General features: G+C 47.0%; 1 protein-coding gene across 1 annotated transcript; it reads right to left on the minus strand.

Moving 5' to 3' along the window:
- Nucleotides 1-14,868: 14,868 nt before the first annotated feature.
- Nucleotides 14,869-22,961, minus strand: LOC130292067 (melanoma-derived growth regulatory protein-like). The gene is made up of 4 exons (XM_056541528.1): nt 22,584-22,961; nt 17,092-17,225; nt 16,906-17,016; nt 14,869-15,067 (listed from the first exon to the last, which is right to left on the minus strand). Exons 1-4 carry the CDS (start codon nt 22,696-22,698, stop codon nt 15,044-15,046), a joined length of 384 nt encoding a protein of 127 aa, XP_056397503.1. The 5' UTR covers nt 22,699-22,961; the 3' UTR covers nt 14,869-15,043.

Raw genomic sequence — 22,961 nt, forward strand, 5'->3', positions numbered from 1 at the left:
TCTCTGCTGACATCTCTGTCCATTTTAGGAACTGCCCAGAGCAGCATATGTTTGCTATGGGGATTTTCTCCTGCTCTGGACAGTTCTTAATATTGACAGAGATGTCAGCAGAGAGCACTGTGCTTGTCATTCAGCAGAGAGCTCTGTGTTCCAAAAAGAAAAGAATTTCCTCTGTAGTATTCAGCAGCTAATAAGTACTGGAAGGATTAAGATTTTTTAATAGAAGTAATTTACAAGTCTGTTTAACTTTCTGGCACCAGTTCATTTTAAAAAAAAATAAAAAAATAAAAAAAAAGGTTTTCCACCATAGTACCCCTTTAAATGGATTATCTAGTAATCTAGTATTGGAAAAATAGCAGCTCATCTGTCCTCAGGTTGTATGTGGTATTGCAGTTCTGTTCCATAGATTTGAATGGAGCCAAGTTGTAATACCACACACAACCTGAGCACAGGTGTGGTGCTGTTTTGGAATAAATAAGCAAAGTTTTTCTATTCCTGGATGAACCTTTAGGCTTTGTTCAAACGGGCCAAAAATGTGCGGAATATCCTCACAAAAAACAGGTGTGGACATTCCACACATTTGACTAACCGGTGGGCGCTACGTCCGCTCGGAAATGCGACGTGTCATAGGCGGCAATGCATTTCCTTGCAGACTACGCAGAAAGAATAGATTTGACTGTTCTGTCTGCAGATGCCGCAATCAGAATTTACGCGGCAGAAGCATCTGGCGTGTGAACAGTGGAGCAGACTCCCTTTGAAATCAATGGGACTGTGCTGCTGTGGAATGTCCCTGCGGAATTTTCAAGTGGATTTCTGCATGGACATTCTGCCTTGTGAACACAGCCTTAAACAGATACCTCACAGTAGACTTTATATTCTTCAGATAAATGCGTCCAAGGGAAACAGAAAAAGGTGGAGTGAATAGAGCCTAAGAAACCTGCGCATGTCTATGGCTTCACCTGCACCCTGTAAACTGGACACAGGTCTAGGCCAGGACCGCAGGCTTTAACGCCATTCATCCGATTTACAATAGGATACAACGCTGTTATATTAACCCCTTATAATGACATAATAATGAGATGACACTTAGCGTCTCTGTGTAAAGGAGCTGGTAATTTCCTTTAGGGTGAGAGCCTTAGATAACACTGACCCCATTTACATGGGAAGGGATAGTGGGATTAGACAGTTCCCAGGGGATGATGAAAGAACGTTCTCTATACGGGTCATTGATCCACTGTTTGTAGACACATAAACTTTCTTGGACTAGTGATCACAGCCATTGGTTTGACCTAGAATCTTCCTAGATATATTATTTGTGAAGCAGTATATACAATTACTTTGGGTCATTATTAAAGTGGAACTCCGATGTAGGTTCCTGTCCCTGTTGGTCGATGTCTTGCCATAGACTAAAGAGATCAGGATACAGATTTGCTGGAAAACCCTTCGATTTTCATGGGACTTCCAGCAAATCTGTATCCAAATCGCGTTATCAACGGACAAGTGTGGGGCTATGAAGGTATACCAGCAACCTCACCACCTATGTCCATGGGTTATATCTGAAATGGTCATGGGTTATGTCTTTATATCTGATATTTCCTTTCATCCCTAGTGAAGTGATGGCCGACGTACCATGTAACTGAGCGCAGATGTGGTAGATTCTAAAACAATGTTCAATCATGGCATGGGGGAGGAGGTCCACGTGAATAGAGATGTTCTGTACCAAAGTACCCCTTTAAGGTGAGAAAACTGTATGTAAATCCAGGGAAAACCCTTAAAGGGGTACTCCGGTGAAAACCTTTTTTCTTTTAAATCAACTGGTGGCAGAATGTTAAACATATTTGTAAATTACTTCTATTAAATCTTAATCCTTCCAGTACTTATTAGCTGCTGAATACTACAGAGGAAATTCCTTTCTTTTATGAACCCTGATGACATCACGACCACAGTGCTCTCTGCTTGACATCTCTGTCCATTTTAGGAACCATGCATAGCAGATGCATAGCAGATGTATGCTAAGGGCAGCATGGTGGCTCAGTGGTTAGCACTGCTGCCTTGCAGTGCTGGGGACTTGGGTTCAAATCCCACTAAGGACAACAATAAATAAAGCATTATTATTATTATAATAACGTCAGCAGAGAGAACTGTGCTCGTGATGTCAGAGAGCATTCCAAAAAGAAAAGTATTTCCTCTGTAGTATTCAGCAGCTAATAAGTACAGGAAGGATTAAGATTTTTTAATAGTAGTAATTTACAAATATGTTTATCTTTCTGCCACCAGTTGATTTAAAAGAAAAAAGGTTTTCACCGGAGTACCCCTTTAAGCCCAGATTCACACAATTTTTTTTCCTTGGTGTTTTATTGATCAAAAACACTGTAGTCAGATGCCAGTCAGATCCAACTCAAATGCACTGTGATAACACGGCCTACGGGTGCGTTCACACGGCCCAATCTGTCCCCGTTTTTTTTTTTATCCCCCATTTTGTTTCCGTTCTTGCAGGCTGTAATTGGATTAAAAACGGTTTAAAAAAAAAATCCCATTCATGTCAATGGTATTTTTTTTACAGTGCGATTACATCCATACCATCCATTGTACCCATCTGCACTCATTTCTATTTTTTTGACGGCATAAAAAATAGCACATGCAAGAAAAAACAGATGCAGTAAATTTAACATTGAAGTCTATGGAAAACGGATGAGCCTTTAATGTCCTCCATTTTTTCAATCCATTTTTCGATCCGTTTTAACTTCTGAGCACGCATTTTTTCATTTATTAACTGAACAATAACGGATACGAACGGATAACATCCATTTCCATCCGTTATTGTCCGTTTGTTTTTTAAGTCCTATTTTATTTTTGATGGGAGAAGAACGGGACGGGTCTTGACGGCCGTGTGTACGCAGTCTAAGTCAAACCATAAATGACAGCCGAGGTCTGGGTAACACTTCATTACTGTCTGTTAACATATGGTAATAGCATAGACTGTAGCAATGATCAGCATGGGTTTCCCCATTAATATGCACATTTGGATTGACTGTATGTAAATTCACATTATAGTAAGCGCTCTCTGGTGCCACTTATCTCAGGTGGGGAAACAATGGGAAAGGTTGTAAAGGTCAAACATAGTGTGATTATTCCTCCTCAAGAACAGATGCCCAATAGTGTCTGGCAGCCTCCCTTACAAATTGTTATGGCTGGCAGAGTGCCAACCAGACACTCATGTGTATCTGCTTTAATGCTGATCATAATCTATGATTAATATCTATAGGCAGCTAATCATTCTGGCCTATTAGGGCTCCTGATTTGTGAACAGTGCCCCTAAGGTCAGGTTCACACTGCCATTGTGCTCCGCTAAAGGGAACTACATCACTCAGCCCATCAGAAGGGTAGGAGTTGAGCAGAGAAAAAAATAATGCCTGCCCCCAAAATACCAGACACCCAAAGGCCCCCATTCATGTCAATGGGATCCATCGGGACCCATCTGTGCCAGTTGTGCTCTGATCTGTTCAGGGTCCGTTTGGATGTGTCAGAGCACAACGACAGTGTGAATCTAGCCTTAGTGAACTGTGCACATAGCACACACTGAATGCCACCCAACAGGGGTACAGGAAACCATCTAACAAATACAGTGATCCCTCAACTTACAATGGCCTCAACATACAATAGTTTCAACATACAATGGTCTTTTCTGGACCTTTGTAAGTTGAAACCAGACTCAACATACAATGCTACAGACAGTCCAGATCTGTGAAACGTGTCAATGGCTGAAAGAACTGACCAATCAGAATGGACATTCACTGGTAAAACCCCCTGTATTACTGAAGTGTATGCACTGACTGGTGTCTGGTAGCGCCCCCTACAGTACAGGGAGGTATTACATGTTCTGTACTCTTTACCTGTGCCAGGGTTACCTGAAACTTTGGACACCAGGTGAGGGCGGCTCCATGTTACTTTTTTAGGACACTGTGTACTTGTTACGCCTAGCGCTCCGGGTCCCCGCTCCTCCCCGGAGCGCTGCACTGTCATGGCCGTCGGGGATGCGATTCGCACAGCGGGACGCGCCCGCTCGCGAATCGCATCCCAGGTCACTTACCCGTCCCGGTCCCCTGCTGTCATGTGCTGGCGCGCGCGGCTCCGCTCTCTAGGGCGCGCGCGCGCCAGTTCTCTGAGACTTAAAGGGCCAGTGCACCAATGATTGGTGCCTGGCCCAATTAGCTTAATTGGCTTCCACCTGCTCCCAGACTATATCTGCTCACTGCCCCTGCACTCCCTTGCCGGATCTTGTTGCCTTGTGCCAGTGAAAGCGTTTAGTGTTGTCCAAGCCTGTGTTACCTGATCTCCTGCTATCCATCTTGACTACGAACCTTGCCGCCTGCCCCGACCTTCTGCTACGTCTGACCTTGCCTCTGCCTTGTCCTTCTGTCCCACGCCTTCTCAGCAGTCAGCGAGGTTGAGCCGTTGCTAGTGGATACGACCTGGTTGCTACTGCCGCAGCAAGACCATCCCGCTTTGCGGCGGGCTCTGGTGAACACCAGTAGCCTCTTAGAACCGGTCCACCAGCACGGTCCACGCCAATCCCTCGCTGACACAGAGGATCCACTACCTGGAAGCCGAATCGTGCCAGTAGATCCGGCCATGGATCCCGCTGAGGTGCCGCTGCCAAGTCTCGCTGACCTTCCCACGGTGGTCGCTCAGCAATCGCAGCAGATTGCCCAACAAGGACAGCAGCTGTCGCAGTTGACCGCCATGTTACAGCAACTTCTGCCTCTGCTACAGCAGCAACCATCTCCTCCGCCAGCTCCTGCACCTCCTCCGCAGCGAGTGGCCGCTCCTAGCCTCCGCTTGTCCCTGCCGGACAAATTTGATGGGGACTCTAGACTCTGCCGTGGATTTCTGTCTCAGTGTTCCCTGCATATGGAGATGTTGTCGGACTTGTTTCCTACAGAACGGTCTAAGGTGGCGTTCGTAGTGAGCCTTCTTTCAGGAAAGGCCTTGTCTTGGGCCACACCGCTCTGGGACCGCAATGATCCTGCCACAGCCACAGTCCAGGCCTTCTTCGCTGAAGTCCGGAGTGTCTTCGAGGAGCCAGCCCGAGCTTCTTCTGCCGAGACTGCCCTGCTGAACCTGGTCCAGGGTAATTCTTCAGTGGGCGAGTACGCCATCCAATTTCGTACTCTTGCTTCCGAATTGTCATGGAATAACGAGGCTCTCTGCGCGACCTTTAAAAAAGGCCTATCCAGTCGAATCAAGGATGTGCTGGCCGCACGAGAGATTCCTGCCAACCTGCAAGAACTTATCCATTTGGCCACCCGCATTGACATGCGTTTTTCTGAGAGACATCAAGAGCTCCGCCAGGAAAAAGACTTAGATCTCTGGGCACCTCTCCCACAGCATCCTTTGCAGTCTACGCCTGGGCCTCCCGCCGAGGAGGCCATGTAAGTGGATCGGTCTCGCCTGACCCAGGAAGAGAGGAATCGCCATAGGGAAGAAAATCTTTGTCTGTACTGTGCCAGTACCGAGCATTTCTTGGTGGATTGCCCTATCCGTCCTCCACGTCTGGGAAACGCACGCACGCACCCAGCTCACGTGGGTGTGGCGTCTCTTGGTTCTAAGTCTGCTTCTCCACCTCTCACGGTGCCCGTGCGGATTTCTCTTTCAGCCAACTCCTCCCTCTCAGCCGTGGCCTGCTTGGACTCTGGTGCCTCTGGGAATTTTATTTTGGAGTCTTTTGTGAATAAATTCCGCATCCCGGTGACCCGTCTCGTCAAGCCGCTCTACATTTCCGCGGTCAACAGAGTCAGATTGGATTGCACCGTGCGTTACCGCACAGAACCCCTCCTGATGTGTATTGGACCCCACCACGAAAGGATTGAGTTATTCGTCCTTCCCAACTGTACCTCTGAGGTCCTCCTCGGTCTGCCATGGCTCCGGCTTCATTCTCCCACCCTTGATTGGACCACCGGGGAGATCAAGAACTGGGACTCTGCCTGCCATAGGAAGTGCCTCTCCCCCCCTCCCAGTCCCGTCAGGCAAGCCTCAGTGCCTCCTCATGGCCCCCGTCCTGGTGACACACTGCCCCGTGCCAGGCTTCGCCCTCTGCCCTCCCTCCCCATTCCCACTCCTGCTGTACTGCCTGCCGTTGAGGAAACCCTCCATTCTTTCCCGGTGTCCTCATCCCAGGGGAGGCAGTTACTGGACAAAGAAAAGGGGAGACCTAAGGGGGGGGGTACTGTTACGCCTAGCGCTCCGGGTCCCCGCTCCTCCCCGGAGCGCTCACGGCGTCTCTCTCCCCGCAGCGCCCCGGTCAGTCCCGCTGACCGGGAGCGCTGCACTGTCATGGCCGTCGGGGATGCGATTCGCACAGCGGGACGCGCCCGCTCGCGAATCGCATCCCAGGTCACTTACCCGTCCCGGTCCCCTGCTGTCATGTGCTGGCGCGCGCGGCTCCGCTCTCTAGGGCGCGCGTGCGCCAGTTCTCTGAGACTTAAAGGGCCAGTGCACCAATGATTGGTGCCTGGCCCAATTAGCTTAATTGGCTTCCACCTGCTCCCAGACTATATCTGCTCACTGCCCCAGCACTCCCTTGCCGGATCTTGTTGCCTTGTGCCAGTGAAAGCGTTTAGTGTTGTCCAAGCCTGTGTTACCTGATCTCCTGCTATCCATCTTGACTACGAACCTTGCCGCCTGCCCCGACCTTCTGCTACGTCTGACCTTGCCTCTGCCTTGTCCTTCTGTCCCACGCCTTCTCAGCAGTCAGCGAGGTTGAGCCGTTGCTAGTGGATACGACCTGGTTGCTACTGCCGCAGCAAGACCATCCCGCTTTGCGGCGGGCTCTGGTGAACACCAGTAGCCTCTTAGAACCGGTCCACCAGCACGGTCCACGCCAATCCCTCGCTGACACAGAGGACCCACTACCTGGAAGCCGAATCGTGACAGTACTATACAGGACCCCGAAGAAGTTCCTTTCCTCTACATAGACCAGTGTTTCCCAAGCAGGGTGCCCCCAGCTGTGGCAAAACTACAGTGATTACAGCTCCCAGCAGATCTTTCTTACTTTTATATGTAAGGATTTGCTTTATCTATAGTAGTTATCTTCTTATTTTTGCTTTAATCCTCACTTTTTCCTATTTTTGGATGACATTTTGGGGCTTTAGAACCAATTACCAGGTTTCCATAGAGTTCTGGTCTCAACATACAATGGTTTCAACTTACAATGGTCGTCCTGGAACCGATTAATATTGTAACTTGAGGGAACACCGTACTTCACCAGAACAGATGCACAGGACATATCGGTTTTATTGGTTAAAAACAATGGGACAGTCCTGACTGGCTGACATGTGCATCTGTGATGTGCATATTGGTGCTGAAACGCACTGTCCGTCCCATTGGTCTAATAAAACTAAAACCCATGGATCTGTTATGGGTGGGGAAGTTTATATGAACAACAATTTAGCAGCACTCATCCATATCTCACTTTTTTCCTTCACTGCATTTGCCTACCCGTCAGCACCCTGGGGTAGCCGATCGGGTGTTCGTAGCAACATACTGTTATATGCCTTCTACAGAGTTGTGGCTATCCTTTAGCACAACCCTACTAGGTTAGTAGACACCAGAGGTGTGGTGGCGATTTCATACTACTACATAAGAGAGCGCTCCCCAGTTTTTGTTTTCTTCTTCTGTCCATCTAACCAACAGGGATTGCACAAAGCGGGGAACCCCCCTTTTAACATCAGCATAAAAGTATTAGAATAAAAAAAGCAGACCTTAAAGGGGTACTCCACCCCTAGACATCTTATCCCCTATCCAAAGGATAGGGGATAAGATATCAGATCGCCGCAGAGCCGCTGCTGGGGAGCCCTGGGATCCCCGCTGCGGCACCCCGCTGTCATTACTGCACAGAGCGAGTTCGCTCTGCACGTAATGATGGGCGGTACAGGGGCCGGAGCCGCGTGACATCATGGCTCCGCCCCTCGTGACATCACGGCCCGTCCCCATAATGCAAGTATATGGCAGGGGGCGTGACGACCTCCGCGCCCCCTCCCATAGACTTGTATTGAAAGGGGCGGAGCCGTGACGTAACGATGCTCCGGCCCCTGTATTGTGTGTCATTACGTGCAGAGCGATCTCGCTCTGTGCTGTAATGAAAGCGGGGTGCCGCAGCGGGGATACCAGGGCTCCCCAGCAGCGGGACCGTGGCGATCTGACATCTTATCCCCCATCCTTTGGATAGGGGATAAGATGTCTAGGGGCGGAGTACCCCTTTAAGGTCCCCATACACTTTAGAATAAAGTCTACGGGGGCCTCCTGACATTTCCTGACATTAAGTTAAAGGAGAAAAGGATCGGGCATGTTAGAGTTCAATTGCCCAATCCTTTCATTGCATGAGAAATAAGAAGTCGTCTGAGGAGTCTGAACGCTCGGCCGAGCAGAACATTCATGTGTATGGAGGGATCAGGAGAAACAAAAGTAAGATACATTCACATCACCTTTTTGCAAATGCAATACTGTTTTGTATATGATTTTGTATTTGCGAACCATATACAACTGTATTGCGTACCTTACCCATTGACTTTCTATACAAAAACGTTTTAACACATTTTTTTTCCTGTGCATTTTTTTCCATGGTCAACCACGGTTTTGTTCTGTTTTTGGGTCTATAATAAAAAATTTTAAAAAATTTTAGTTAATAAAAAATGTATATCACTCATATACATTTTCTTTTAACATTGTGGTCAGTGCAAACCGCATTGAGCCTACAATTCATACGGTTTTGTCCGTTTTTTTGGATACCGTTTTGTAAAAAAAAACATAGTGCAAAATTGTGATTTGAATGTAGCCTTAGGACAACACCAATTGCCTGTGTACCTTAAAGGGGTATTCTGGATACTTGCTGAAACTGCTAGGAAAACAAAAAATCCATACTCACCTACCTGGTTTCCCCTGGGCTCCCCATGTACCTTCTTCTGGATCCCCGCTCATTGCTCTGCTTGCTATTTCGGAGACGCACTGGTCAATCATTAACTGCAGTGGTGTCCCGCTTGGCCAACAGTTATTCTATGTATGTATGGCCACCGTAAAACCTCCACAATCAAATATAGAAGGACAAAGGAAAGAACCTTAAAGGGGTATTCCAGGCCAAAACTTTTTTTTATATATCAACTGGCTCCGGAAAGTTAAACAGATTTGTAAATTACTTCGATTAAAAAATCTTAATCTTTCCAATAGTTATTAACTCCTGAAGTTGAGTTGTTATTTTCTGTCTAACTGCTCTCTGATGACCCACGTCCTGGGAGCTGTGCAGTTCCTATGGGGATATTCTCCCATCATGCACAGCTCCCGGGACGTGACATCATCAATGAGCAGTTAGACAGAAAACTTCAGAAGCTAATAACTATTGGAAGGATTAAGATTTTTTAATAGAAGAAATGTACAAATCTGTTTAACTTTCCGGAGCCAGTTGATATATAAAAAAAGGTTTTTGCCTGGAATACCCCTTTAAAGGGATACTCCACCCCTAGACATCTTATTCCCAATGTAAAGGATAGGGGATAAGATGTATGATCGCGGGGGTTCGTTTAGAGCGTCAGATGCAGCTCCGGAGGCTCGTGATGTCACAACTGCTCCCCGCTCGCCCCGCTGTCATCCCCCTCTCATAGACTTGCATTGAGGGGCACGGCCGTGACATCACGAGCTGGGTATGGCCGTGACGTCTCGAGCCTGCGCCCCGCATTGCCAGTCATCCGGCACGGAGTGAAGTTTGCTCCGTGCACCAGATGTCTGGGGTGCCGCAGTAGAGATCGCAGGGATCCCCAGCATCGGGACCCCCGTGATCAGATATCCAAAGGATAAGATGTCTAGGGGCGGAGTACCCCTTTCATAGGAACATCCCTTTACAGGAATGTGGTGTTCCGGTACCGTATTGGATATCGTACCTAGTGTAGAGGTCCCCAAAGTCAGAGTAACTACGTTCAGATAGGGTTCCTCAGGTGGGACAGCCCCTAGTCGCCTCTCCTCAAGTCTCTCTAATAATAATACATGTATATATTTTATAATTATAAATATTTTATAGTAATGTATAGAACTTACCTTGTTCAGCGTTGCAGGACCTTCGGTCATGTGACCATGCTAATAACCTCTATGGTATGTTGTAGGACCTTAGGAGGTCCTTGGGTCACGTGTTACCCACAAATCTTTGTAATGGTGATTGACATTGGTTAGGACCAATTAGCACTAGTCCAGCCCCTGCCCATAGAAGGGAGCTGCGTCCAATTATCGCTCTCTTGGGTTGCTGCTCTCGTGGATGCCGGACTAACAGGACAGTGCTACGCAACTTTCAAAGACACGCTAGGCCTCAAAAACCTGCCGGCCTCAGTGGAACCAAAACCGTGAGTTCAAATCTAATTCTCCGCTAATGTTAGCGTGACTACTGGACCACAACTAATTCCCCTAAATCCAGTGGAACAACGCACAGTACTAAAAGACTCTAAATGCTAAAGTCCCAACCTTTGTCAATCTCCAAGGAAAGCCGTTGTTATGCTTAAAGACTGTTGTGTTATTGAAGCTTGCAGAAGATCTTCAGTAAAAGTTAATACTGTTTCAGAAAAGTCTCCGGTTGTGGACAATCTATTATTATCTACCTCCCTATCGCTCTTGGGAAGGGTGGCGGTAGGACAAGCGTTACTGAGGAGCACTCACCCTGGCGTCACAAATAGCAAGGGTTAACAAGCACCCTTTAATAACCGCACAGCTACACTCTCCATACCCTACATCCCCCAGCCTATCACATAGCTTTTTGAAGTCTTACGAACAGGATACGGGTGTGTGCCTCCAGCTGTTGCCACCAAGTAAAGTGTACTCCCCCTGTATAAAAGACTGTACCAATGTGTTACGGAGCACCATATAATTGTACGAAAGATTGCGTATGGTGCCGCGTGCAGAGAGCACACGCGAAAAGTAAGGGGGGGGAGATGAAAATGTTATTGCTGCAGGAGTGTGTAAAGTAAGGAGTGAATGTATGCTACGATCCTCTGGTCCGGTCAGCAAGAGTTAACCCGCTGCCGCTGGAAAAGCGCACGAAGAAAGCCCACGCTGCGCCACGACCCGCCCCTGGGCGTGGCTATCAAGTGAGCGCTTCACAGCCGAAAGGGAACTTAAAATCGCAGTTGCTGTTTCCGGGGGGACAGGAAATCGGGGCTGCACCAATGACGTTCTTCCGGCCGGCAGCCATTTTGGCGAAGCCCAGTATAAAGGGAACCCTGCACAGCGACCTCTTCAGTCTGCACAAAGGAGAGCCGGAAGTTACAGACATGGCGGAGAGCAGCGTTCCACGTGGCATGCGCACTAAGATGGCACCGGAACAAAGGAAAGTTGTGGCGGTCGCAGCCCAACTGTTCCACGACCTTGCCGACCGTTTGCAGCAGTTGTCATTGGATGAAGAGGGGGCCTGCAATCTTCCCCCACTGCCCAATGATGACAACGACTGGCAGGATACCCATTTGGAGGACACCTGGAACTCCATCACCGGTGAGATTGTCCCCTCACCACCGGACCTGGGGTTCGTGGGCTTAGATCCCAACGGAGGAATCCTCTGTAAGCACCCCATCAGAGGCAGCTTTCTCTTCCTCCACCAGCCCTGAGCCAGAAATACCCCTGTCCGCTCTGCAGAATGCACAACCGTGCTCACCAAAATTGCCCCAATGGGTCTTTGGGGATGAACCTTTCAATACATGCTTGATGTGCTTCAACCATTGCCTGGGAAGCCCCTTCCATCGGTTCCTAAGGCACAGCAAGAAAGGGCCCATCAGGAGGCCGAAATAGCCGACTTGATGGACAAGCTAAAGGACCGACACCAAGAACTTCATGCCCCCAAGCATGTACATCTGCCTCTTGAGGAAAGGATCCACTACCAAGAGAACCCCAAAGAGATGGAGGCACTCTTCATTCGCAAGTGGGATCATCCCCGAGAAGGGGAGAAGCCCTTGGAATGTCGCAGAGCAACAGTGGCCAGGTTCGACAAGGTCAGAGGTTATGGTACCCTCATTGATTGCCACACTGGCTATAGCATCCTCGTAAACCGGCGAGCTGTACAGAGGTCATATCTTCACAAAAAGTTCCATTCCCTGGAGGTGGGTGAGATAGTGGAATACACCCCCATCCTGGGCCTGCGAGGAGAGTGGGCGGCCGCAGTCACCGGGCCAGCCGCTCCAACCCAGTTGCCCTTCAAGTACTTTCCCTCTGATGATTGGGAAGCGGACCCCTTCCAGCTGAGGCCGAAATGGCCTGCTCCTGATGCCTCCACCAACGTACCCAAGGAGGAAGAGTCTCTACAGCAGCAGCCACTTCCTTCTGCCTGCAACAAAGTACCCTGGCCTACTCCTATTCAGGAGGTTTGGCCTCGACTGTGGGTACCAAACGAAGTACCTGGGCCTACTCCCGACAAGGAGGTTTGGTCTGCCCACCAGGTACCACCGACTACGGCCAACTCCCGATGAGGAGGTGGGACCGAATCAACCAGCACCAACTGTTAACCTCAATCCTTCAGTGTTACACTCTACCCTTACTAATGTGGTGTGAGAGAGCCACATTAACTCTTTGCCTGCTCGTGATCCTGAGAGGGGTAGAGGCTCTAGGCGAGGATCAGGACGACATTGCAAGAGCTTCATCTGAGCTGTAACACTCATCTTGCTTTAAAGTTTTTTTGTTGTCTTCACAGACTTTTTCCTGCAACAGTTCAAGAAATATGCCTAGCAAGACTGTGCTCAGACTGTTCAAGTTGTAACGTAACCATCAAGCTTTTGTGCCTGGTCCTCAGACCAAGATACTCCTAGCGGTAGGAGATTCGTAAGTGTGTGCCTGGCTAGAGCTGGTAGCCGTGAAGTTTAGATTCTTAGTGCAGGTGGACTGCTGATCCTTGCACGCTTGTTTACTTGTATATAACCTCAATAGTAACGTGACATTCTTCGTGAAAGTTGCACTTATCAGGTGAATGCACCTGAACCGTTGGAGTGTTTAATAAATGTTTATGCTATAGTAACTAAATGTAAATGGTTATTGTACACAGAAGAATTAGCCTTGTACACGTGTACATAAAAAAAATGTAAATAATAGGTGTTGTAGTAGTTGCTAGTATGTGGCTTCCTCGGCTCCTCTGAGGAATAACAGTTTTGTCACCCATCACTAACACCTTCTCAAAGGTCCACTCAAGGGAAACTACCCCTAAGGTATCAAGACTGACCTTACACATAATACTACACACATAGTACCTAAAAAAATAAAAATCAATAAAAATCAATCACTTAAGTGTACTTAAACCAAACAAACAACAAAAATATCTCATGTTAAAGTAAATGTCTTGGGAATTGTAGCCAATATCATTTTCCAATTCCCGCCACTGTTGTGTATACTAATTCTCTCTTTTCTTATACGTGTGCGAGATGTCCTGCCTGGCCAGTAGGTGCTCTTGCGAGCTAAAATTACACGTAATTAAAAGTAACCTAGGTAAGGTTTATCTGCTGTGTTCTAGGGATATGAGCGTGTAGCCAATGGACCCTTGTCACCAGTCTTATTGTTAGAAAGCCTCAGGCAAGCCAATATACTCTCAGTGTACTAAACAGGTAGCTAAAATGACAAAAATGTATAGTGAGACTTAAATTGTCTAGGGAGCTTAGGAAAAAATGTTAAGTAGGATGTATCTCATGTGAATAATATCATCCTGTTACTAAATTCATAAACCAACCAATCATGAGTTTACCCAAACCAATGTATGTACATCAAAGAAAATGTTAAGTAGCTTTATAATGTTGTACCCAACCTTCACTTCGTCCCTCTGTCTTAGGGGATTGACGTTGAGGCCGACTTATCTTTAGTAAGGGGGTTTGTGGTGTCCCGGTACAGTATTGCATACCGTATCTAGTGTAGAGGTCCCCAAAGTCAGAGTAACTACGTTCAGGTAGGGTTACTCAGGTGGGACAGCCCCTAGTCGCCTCTCCTCAAGTCTATCTCTAAAGAAAATATATGTATATATTTAATAATTATATATATTTTACAGTAATGTATAGAACTTACCTTGTTCAGCTTTGCAGGACCTTCAGTCATGTGACCATGCTAATAACCTCTATGGTATGTTGGAGGACCTTTGGTGGTCCTTGGGTCACGTGTTACCCACAAATCTTTGTAATGGTGATTGACATCAGTATGGACCAATTAGTCCAGCCCCTGCCCATATAAGGGAGCTGCGTCCAATTATCGCTCTCTTGGGTTGCTGCTCTCGTGGACGCCGGACTAACAGGACAGTGCTACGCAACTTTCAAAGACATGCTAGGCCTCAAAAACCTGCCGGCCTCAGCTGAAGCAAAACCGTGAGTTCGAATCTAATTCTACACTAATGCTAGCGTGACTACTGGACCGCAACTAAACCCCTAAATCCAGTGGAACAACGCACACTACTAAAAGACTCTAAATGCTAAAGTCCCTACCTTTGTCAATCTCCAAGGAAAGCCGTTGTTCTGCTTAGAGACTGTTATGTTATTGAAGCTTGCAGAAAACCTTCAGTAAAAGTTAATACTGTTTCAGAAAACTCTCCGGTTGTGGACAATCTATTATTATATACCTCCCTATCGCTCTTGGGAAGGGTGGCAGTAGGACAAGCAGTACTGAGGAGCACTCACCCTGGTGTCACGAATAGCAAGGGTTAACAAGCACCCTTTAATAACCGCACAGCTACACTCCCCATACCCTACATCCCCCAGGCTATCACAGGAACATCTGTAGCTTTTACAAAACCAGATTTAAAGTGGAAGATGCAGAGAAAAGGATGTCACATCAGAGTTCCCCTGCAGATAAATAATCCACCAAGTTATTTTAGTATACAGTATGGATAAGCTTTATTTTTGAGTGCAAGATGACACATATACACATTATACATAGCATTGTGTAAGCCATATATGTTTAAGTAAGAGATCTTGTTTTATCGCTCAGATACTATTGTGCTGATGATACACGAGAACATGAAGCTCCACAAGACAGTACCACGTGAGGTGGGAGCGGATCAGTGGCACATGAAGTCCCATTGCTGAAATAGAAGAAACAGAGCAGAATGTAAGCGGCAATGGAATAAGGTTATTTGGTGAAGATTTTGGTTTGGGGTCAGACTCCTAAAACAGGACTTCCTATTGATTCCTAGGAAAAAATCAACCGTGGAAATCTAGCTCATTGGTCACTAAACTGTGGCCCTCCAGCTGATGCAAAACTACTGTGTACTTGTGGTTGTTAAAGGGTTACTTCTATCCTAGGCATTGTAAAATTCACAGGAAAAGCCATAAATGCTACATTCGCACTACAGATTTTCTCCGAGAATTTCTGCCTAGAAAATATGATGCAGCAGCCTTACATTATCACTACGGAATTTCCAATGCAGAAATTTCGGACTTCCGGTAGAACGAACATGAATATGCAAAGCAGCTCTCTTACACCACCTTGTGGAGACAGGGTAGAGAACATGAATGGCCTATATCTCCACATGCCTTCAAGGTACTCTCTCAAGAAGAAGCACTTCTCATTTGGTTTCAGAATGGAAGCAGGACACTGTAGCCCCATTGATTTTAATGGTGACATAACTAGCTTTATTTAGCAGTATAGATATATTTGAGTACAGGGACAGTGCATTTTCCAGATCCTAAAGCCCCCACTTTTAGCAATCAAAGGGCTGGTGGCTCATCACATATGCTTTAAATGGGCACTGTCAGATACGAAAACTTTTTATATGTTGTAGATCTTGGAAAAACATTAACCTTTCTAATATACTTCATAAGAAAATGTTATTTCCTTTTTATGGAGATGTTGGCCAAAAGACCACTAGAGGTTCCTATACCATCCGGAACATAATCCTGTCTGACTGCAGCATCATCTTTGTCCAAGCTAAAGCACAGGCATGGACAAAGTCCAGTAAGTGAGGGTGGGAGTAGCACTCCTCTGTGCTCACTACTGTCCTATCAGACTGCATCAGAGAGGGAGAGGGGGTTACAGAGCAGCCTGCAGTGATTGGATGAAGAAACCCAGGCCTCAGGGAGGTAGATGAGTGCAGCCCCCTCCAAAGCACAGAACTGACAAACTAAGTAAGTATTTGTGAGAGAAATATAGGTGCTAATTTTCATCAGTAACATATAGCTGTAGCTATGCTTTCCTGGGGGGAAAGATTCATTTTGCTGTCATGTGAGTATCCTGGCCCAGGTGAAGGGGCTCATTGGCACCCTCTCTGGAACTGGCACACATGCTGAACCTGATTTATTGCACTTTCACACACCCCTTAAAGGGGTACTCCCGTGGAAAACTTTTTTTTATTTTTTTATCAACTACTGCCAGAAAATTACACAGATTTGTAAATTACTTCTATTAAAAAATCTTAATCCTTCCAGTACTTTTTAGGGGCTGTATACTACAGAGGAAATATTTTTCTTTTTGGATTTCTCTTATGTCACGACCATAGTGTTCTCTGCTGACCTCTGCTGTCCATTTTAGGAACTGTCCAGAGCAGCATATGTTTGTTATGGGGATCTTCACCTGCTCTTGACAGTTCCTAAAATGGACAGGAGAGGTCAGCAGAGAGCACTGTGGTCGTGACATGAGAAATCCAAAAAGATAAACATTTCCTCTGTAGTATACAGCCCCTAAAAATTACTGGAAGGATTAAGATTTTTTAATAGAAGTAATTTACAAATCTGTTTAACTTTCTAGCACCAATGCTGCTTCCATATATTTCATAGAGGTTTCTTAGAAGTTATCATAAAGATTTATTATTGGTGTTACCAAACTGATATCTGATCCAACACAGCATTAAACTAACCCCAGACTATTATACATATGCACTTACAAGATTAGCATGTTTTATTCCTGATAACACAATGTACTTACATCTGTTTTCACCTCCACTTTTCCAGGCATTAAGTAGTGTTCTTCCTGAACAATTGAACTTGGAAAGTAACCCAACCTGGCTGTGTACTCCCCATAGTCATCTCCTTGCACCTATTGAGTAACAGACCACAGCACATCACATATTACTCTGCATATTCCCTGTCACACAACTGTATTAGTACTTACACTTCCGAGCCAAAACAGACGTCCACGGCCCTTTAACTTGGAGAAGACATACAGAGTTTGTCCGCGCCTGATGGGGATGAAGCGGCAGTCGGGGGGAGTGTAGTCAGAGAGCGACACTGCTATAGAAATTGGATCTGCCAAGAAGAAAAGGGTAGAAGACCATATTTTACTACACTGAGCTTTTATATGGACAAATTAGGTTTTATTGTATGTAACAACCAATCACGTAAACATTTCATACGTGTTTCTTGTGTCTACTGATTTTATAATGTAATACTGGAGCACCTTTAAAGGAGCACTCTGAGCAAAACTGATGAACTCTATTAACTAACGCAGGGCCTGAGGGGGATGGAGCATGACATATGGACTCTCTCTGCGATGTTCTTTAAATCCCTGTCTTGATCTCCCTAGACCCCGTACTACCATAGCTCCCAACCGTCCCAGATCTGGTAGTACATTCCCACTTTGGGGTAATGTCCGCCGCCCCGGAACGTCCCCCACATTCCCGCATTTAACTGTTAATGTCTTCTTATAAGGTGTCTACAGTTAAATGTGGCTCTCAGTAGGAAGTTTAACAGGGTGAAGAGCCATTGGCTCCTCACCCTGTCAATCACTCTTGTGGCCGTTGGCTACATTTAGCCAGCAAACAGAAGAGGTTGAGCTCTTCCTCCAAGTCCTGGCGAGTGACATCATCAGACGCCGGAGTGCAGAGCAATAGAAAATAACAGAAGAGGCCGCGCAGAGGGAGTTGTAGGAGCTGACAGGGGAAGAAGACAGAAGAGAAGAGCGGCAAGAGGTAAGTATCTTGGAGGGGGAAACTGCTGCTGCCTACTATGGGGAACTGCTGCCTAATATGGAGAAACTGCTGCCTAATATGGAGAAACTGCTGCCCAGTATGGGGGAAACTGCACTGCCTACCATGGGGGAAACTACACTGCCTACCATGGGGGAAACTGCTGCTGCCCACTATGAGAAAACAGCTGCCTACTATGGGGGAACTGCTGCCTACTATGGGGGAACTGCTGCCTAATATGTGGGAAAATACTGCTGCCTACTATGAAAAAGCTGCTGCTGCCTACTGTGGGTAACTGCTGCCTAATATAGGGAAACTGCTGCCTACTATGGGGGAACTGCTGCCTAATATGGGGGAAACTACTGCTGCCTACTATGAAAAAGCTGCTGCTGCCTACTGTGGGGAACTGCTGCCTAATATAGGGAAACTGCTGCCTACTATGGGGAAACTGTTGCCTAATATGGGTGTAGTGCTACCTACTATAGGGGAAACTGCTATCTACTATGAGAGAAACTGCTGTCTACAAAGGGGGGGGGTACTGCTGCCTTCTATTGGGGGAATCTGACACCAACTATGAGGGGGGGGTGAAATCTGCTGCCTACTATGAGAAAACTGCTGCTGCCTAATATGGGGAAACTGCTACCTACTATGGGGAAAACTGCTGCTATCTACTATGGGAGAAACTGCTGTCTACAAAGGGGTGGGGGAAACTGCCGCCTTCTATGGGGGGGGAATCTGACACCTACTATGGGGGGGGGGGAATCTGACACCTATTATGGGGGGAAGCTGCCGCCTACTATGGTGGGGATTCTGCTGCCTACTAGGGGGGAGAATCTGCTGCCCACCTAATGTGGGGACATCTTCTGCCTACTGTGGGGGACTTCTGCTGCACCGAACTAATGTGGGGGACTTCTGATGCCTACCTAATGTGGGGGACTTCTGCTGCCTAACTAATGTGGAGAATATCTGCTGCCTACCTAATGTGGGGGATATAAGCTGAAACTAACTAATGTCGGGGACTTCTGCTGCTAACCATAGTTTGGGTCATTATAGCTATTGGAAAAGTGCAGAGCCTAAAATGTTTTCTTCCTGCCATGTTCTCCAGAGATGAGTCGTAGTCGGAAGAAATCATCATGGCGGTCTGAGCTGGAGAAGAAAAAGGAAAGTGAACGAGATCAGAGAAGATGTCACCAGATGTAACTGTATGTAATCACTTATATGGTCAGTAGTGGTCATGATGGGGTTGTTGTCAGTCGGTCAGTATAGGACATCCTCCTAAACTTAAGTATCAGACTGACATTATTGTTGTTAAAGATTCCCATTCTGCAGGTGTGGTTAGGGCGTGACTAAGGGCATGATAAGGGCGTTGGCTGTAAATTTGTTTAGGGGATATGGCTTGTCCCTCTTTGGGCTCAGCAAAAGTTGGGAGGTATGTACTACACATAACAGTGTATGCCTACAGTGTTCATTTAAATAATAAAGGACATGTTATTGTTCTGAGATAATACATGTTGAACTGTGAGTTTAATTGCATAATAGTTGTTGTGGATTGCATTAGATTAATAGCATACACTAGGGTAAAACAAGTGTGTAAAAGTTAAGATTTGCATTTCTGTTGTATCCGATTAACGATGCCTTGGTCACGTGATTCTCCCTAAGCCTATGGTTGTTGGAAAAGTCCAGCCTTCTCTTCAACATCTACTAGCTGTGCTCCTGCCAGGCATACCTACCCACAGCCAAAGTGTTACTTGACCTGACAAAGAAAATGAGGGGGAGGGGGGCTCCCTTTCAAAACACGTTGTCCCTATATGTGCAATAAAAGTATTTTATTATTTTAATCTTAGTCAGCATCAGCATGTGCCTAGCTGTGGACATCTTCATAAACTACATGTGCTACTAGTTGTTGATCCCTGAGCCCAACACCCAAAGGTGAGCGTACTTGCTTCTTTGGTAAACATTCGTATAAAGTGGTATTACACTAGGGAATGCCCTATCTGTTCTTTTCTTTTATGTCTGAGCTGTTCCAGAATATGGCACCCACAAACAAAGGGAGGCACAGAGAGCAGTGAGTCCAGTGGATCTCCCCCTTTTTTTGTGTGTCTCCTGCATAGTTGGTAAGTATGCAGAGGTGTGCCCCATTGACAGACTGCTGCCCCACATAAACAATATGGCCAGCCGAGGGTCCACCTGCGAAATGCCTCTCCTTCGTGCATCTATAGAATTCAATAAAATGCAGGCTGACTCCAACCATTACTAGGGGAGCCCACTACGTGCATTTATACCATAACACACATACACACACACACACACACAGTATATATATATTATGTGGTAACAAAGAATAACTAAAAATAATCAGCACTCGCTGCCAGGTTAACGACTCGAAGCTCCTACATGGAGAAGCCAAAGGACCTAGGCTGCAGGGATTCGTGGGCGCTCAGAGGCAATTACCGGCAATTGCGCGCAGTGTGCGCTTCTTCCGGCCTGCGTGAAATATTTTTTGTAAAAAAAAAAAAAAAACCTGTGTGCAGTGTATTCACATTACCATGGGGTCAGATTACCTCATTAAATTAGCCGGGACTAAGTGATGGGGGAACACTGAAAGCTCCCCGTTCATAACACTGCCCCCTCACCCCTGTTTTAATGATCTGGCTGAACCCCACCTCTAGCCTGATCTGATATTGGGAATTGGCAGACTGTGAGGCATGAATGGCAGGACAGTTGTTAAGCCAATCATCCATTCAGCAGCCTTTTGGCTAAGAACATGTGTAGCATCTGTTCTTATCAGACAGTCCACTGGTAGGAATGGATGGCTACATGATGGAGCATGTACCGGGCGTTCCGGGGCTGTTGCCCAGACCAGCTCCATGGCTGCCCTGTTGTGACCTGTTCCCTCCGGGTCTCGCCCTGAGGCTGGGAGGGTCTAGAGCAGGGGTCTCAAACTCCCAGCCCGAGGGCCATTTGCGGCCCGCAGAATTAAAGTTTGTGGCCCGCACCAGGTATATGTAATTTGTATTGCCCGATGCCCCGGACATGCAGTTCCGGGTGCCAGGCAGGTAACTTCTTCAGGCAGGAAGGCTTCACTTACCCCGCCCTCCTCCTCCCGGTCTCCGGTTGGCCGGTGTGAGGTGAGATGAGGTGAAGTCTGATGAGGGACGTCGCGCATGTGACGTCCCTCTGCAGACCCGCACAGGAGGAAATCAGTGACGTCACTCGTCAGGCCGCCGCCGAAGAGAAGCGAAGCGCAGAACAGGTAAGTGTGTATGAGTTAGTGCATGTGTGGGTGTCTGTCTGTCTGTGTGTGTGTATGAGAGTCGGGGGGGGGGGGGGGGACAACGACAATGCTACCTTATGTAGGGAACTTGTTTCTACCTAATGTGGGGAACCTGCTTCTACCTGATGTGAGGAACATGCGTCTACCTGATGTGGGGAACCTGCGTCTACCTAATGTAAGGAACCTGCTACTACCTAATGTGGGGTACCTGCTACTGCCTAATGTGGGGAACCTGCTACTACCTAATGTGGGTAATCTGCTTCTAACCACCTAATGTGGGGAAACTGCTACTACCTACCTAATGTGGGGAACCCCTAGAAGTAGCCCCCCCATCATCCGTCAGCTCATGCTATTACCACACGGGGTAGGGGGAATGGGGGGGGGTTATGGTGAATGATGAGGGGCACATGATGGGACATTATATGTAAGGGGTGCATGATGGGGGCATTATATGTAAGGGACGCATGCGGCCCAGCCTCACCCAGCTGCTACCTCCAGTGGCCCCCAGATAATTTGAGACCCCTGGTCTAGAGCCTAGGTACTTTTGTGCCTCAGGGAGTGGTGACCCTCAGGTGCCAAAACTCAATGGGTGCTTTAGTGAACACACTCCACCACACACTCTTCACCTTTGGCACTCACCCTTGGTATCCCGGTCTTCTGGCTAGGATCAGGGAAATTTGTATAGATATGGCCGGATGACCAGGCAGTATATCGGCACTCATCCACTTATTTTTTTGTTTGTTTGTTTGTTACCATGCCACTTTTAAGTGTTTGTTTTGTACACCGGATTTGTCAAGGTGCGGTAGACTTCTAGGTGTCCCTCCTGGCGGTCTAGGGGAGGTGTGTGTGGCCATTAGGTTCCTCACCTCCCTGCAACCCCTGGGCATCTTGGCTTTAGTAGAGATGCCACCAGTATACGGCTCCTTGGGTGATACTTTGGTTAATGCCTAGGTTGAAGCCAGGAGATTTTGTGGCTCCTTAGTAGCTTTGGCGAAAAGAGGCATCAAACATGGATCCTTGCAGGTGCCTTTTGGCTGGAGGTGAAAGGTAGGTTTGTTGGGGAGCCTCTCTCCTGTTGAAGAAGGGCTTAGCGATAGACCACATCCTTTGTGCACTTTTTCTTGCACTTTGGGTGATAGAGAGCACGTTCCTCGGCTCTTAGATGGAAAAAAAAAATCATCCAATGAGAAGCAGTTATCATGCATGAGTCCAAAGAATGAGAATTGGGAACATGCATATTTGCCAGATGTCATTCAGTTGCCTTGGAAAACTGTCCCACCCCATGTCAGATCAGGGGTGCTATCACATAGCCACCAAGAGAAGACTTAGCCACCAGGAGAACATTGTTCTTTTAGTATAGGTTTTCACATCCCCAGATATTGAATACACAAGTATTATAACTTTCATCCGCTCAAGGGTACTTACGGCTACATTCCTCGTCTGCACACAGCTTCCTGTCCGCAAGTTTGGGCATCTTTCGGTTTCCCCCAACCAGCCCAAGAAATACACAGAAGAAAAGCCCCAGCAGTAAGCGGTACATGGCTGCTCTGTGACTCCAGACACTGAACACTGCCAGCCGCAGACTATCTAAGCAGACATCAGTAACCTGCTTCACATTACCTCCCCACCTCTTTTTTTTCCATTTCAACTGGTGGGGGTGGGGGCATTCCTTACAACAAATTCCTAAAGTCCTAAAAAACTGTTTTTAAAGAACCATTACCTGTAATGTAGAAGATGATGTAGATGTAAAATACATAGTAATAGGTAAATGATCTAGGAAGGTCACTTGTGCCCGGGACTGAT

The sequence above is a fragment of the Hyla sarda genome, chromosome 9, assembly GCF_029499605.1.
Source record: "Hyla sarda isolate aHylSar1 chromosome 9, aHylSar1.hap1, whole genome shotgun sequence".
Classification (NCBI taxonomy): Eukaryota; Metazoa; Chordata; class Amphibia; order Anura; family Hylidae; genus Hyla; species Hyla sarda.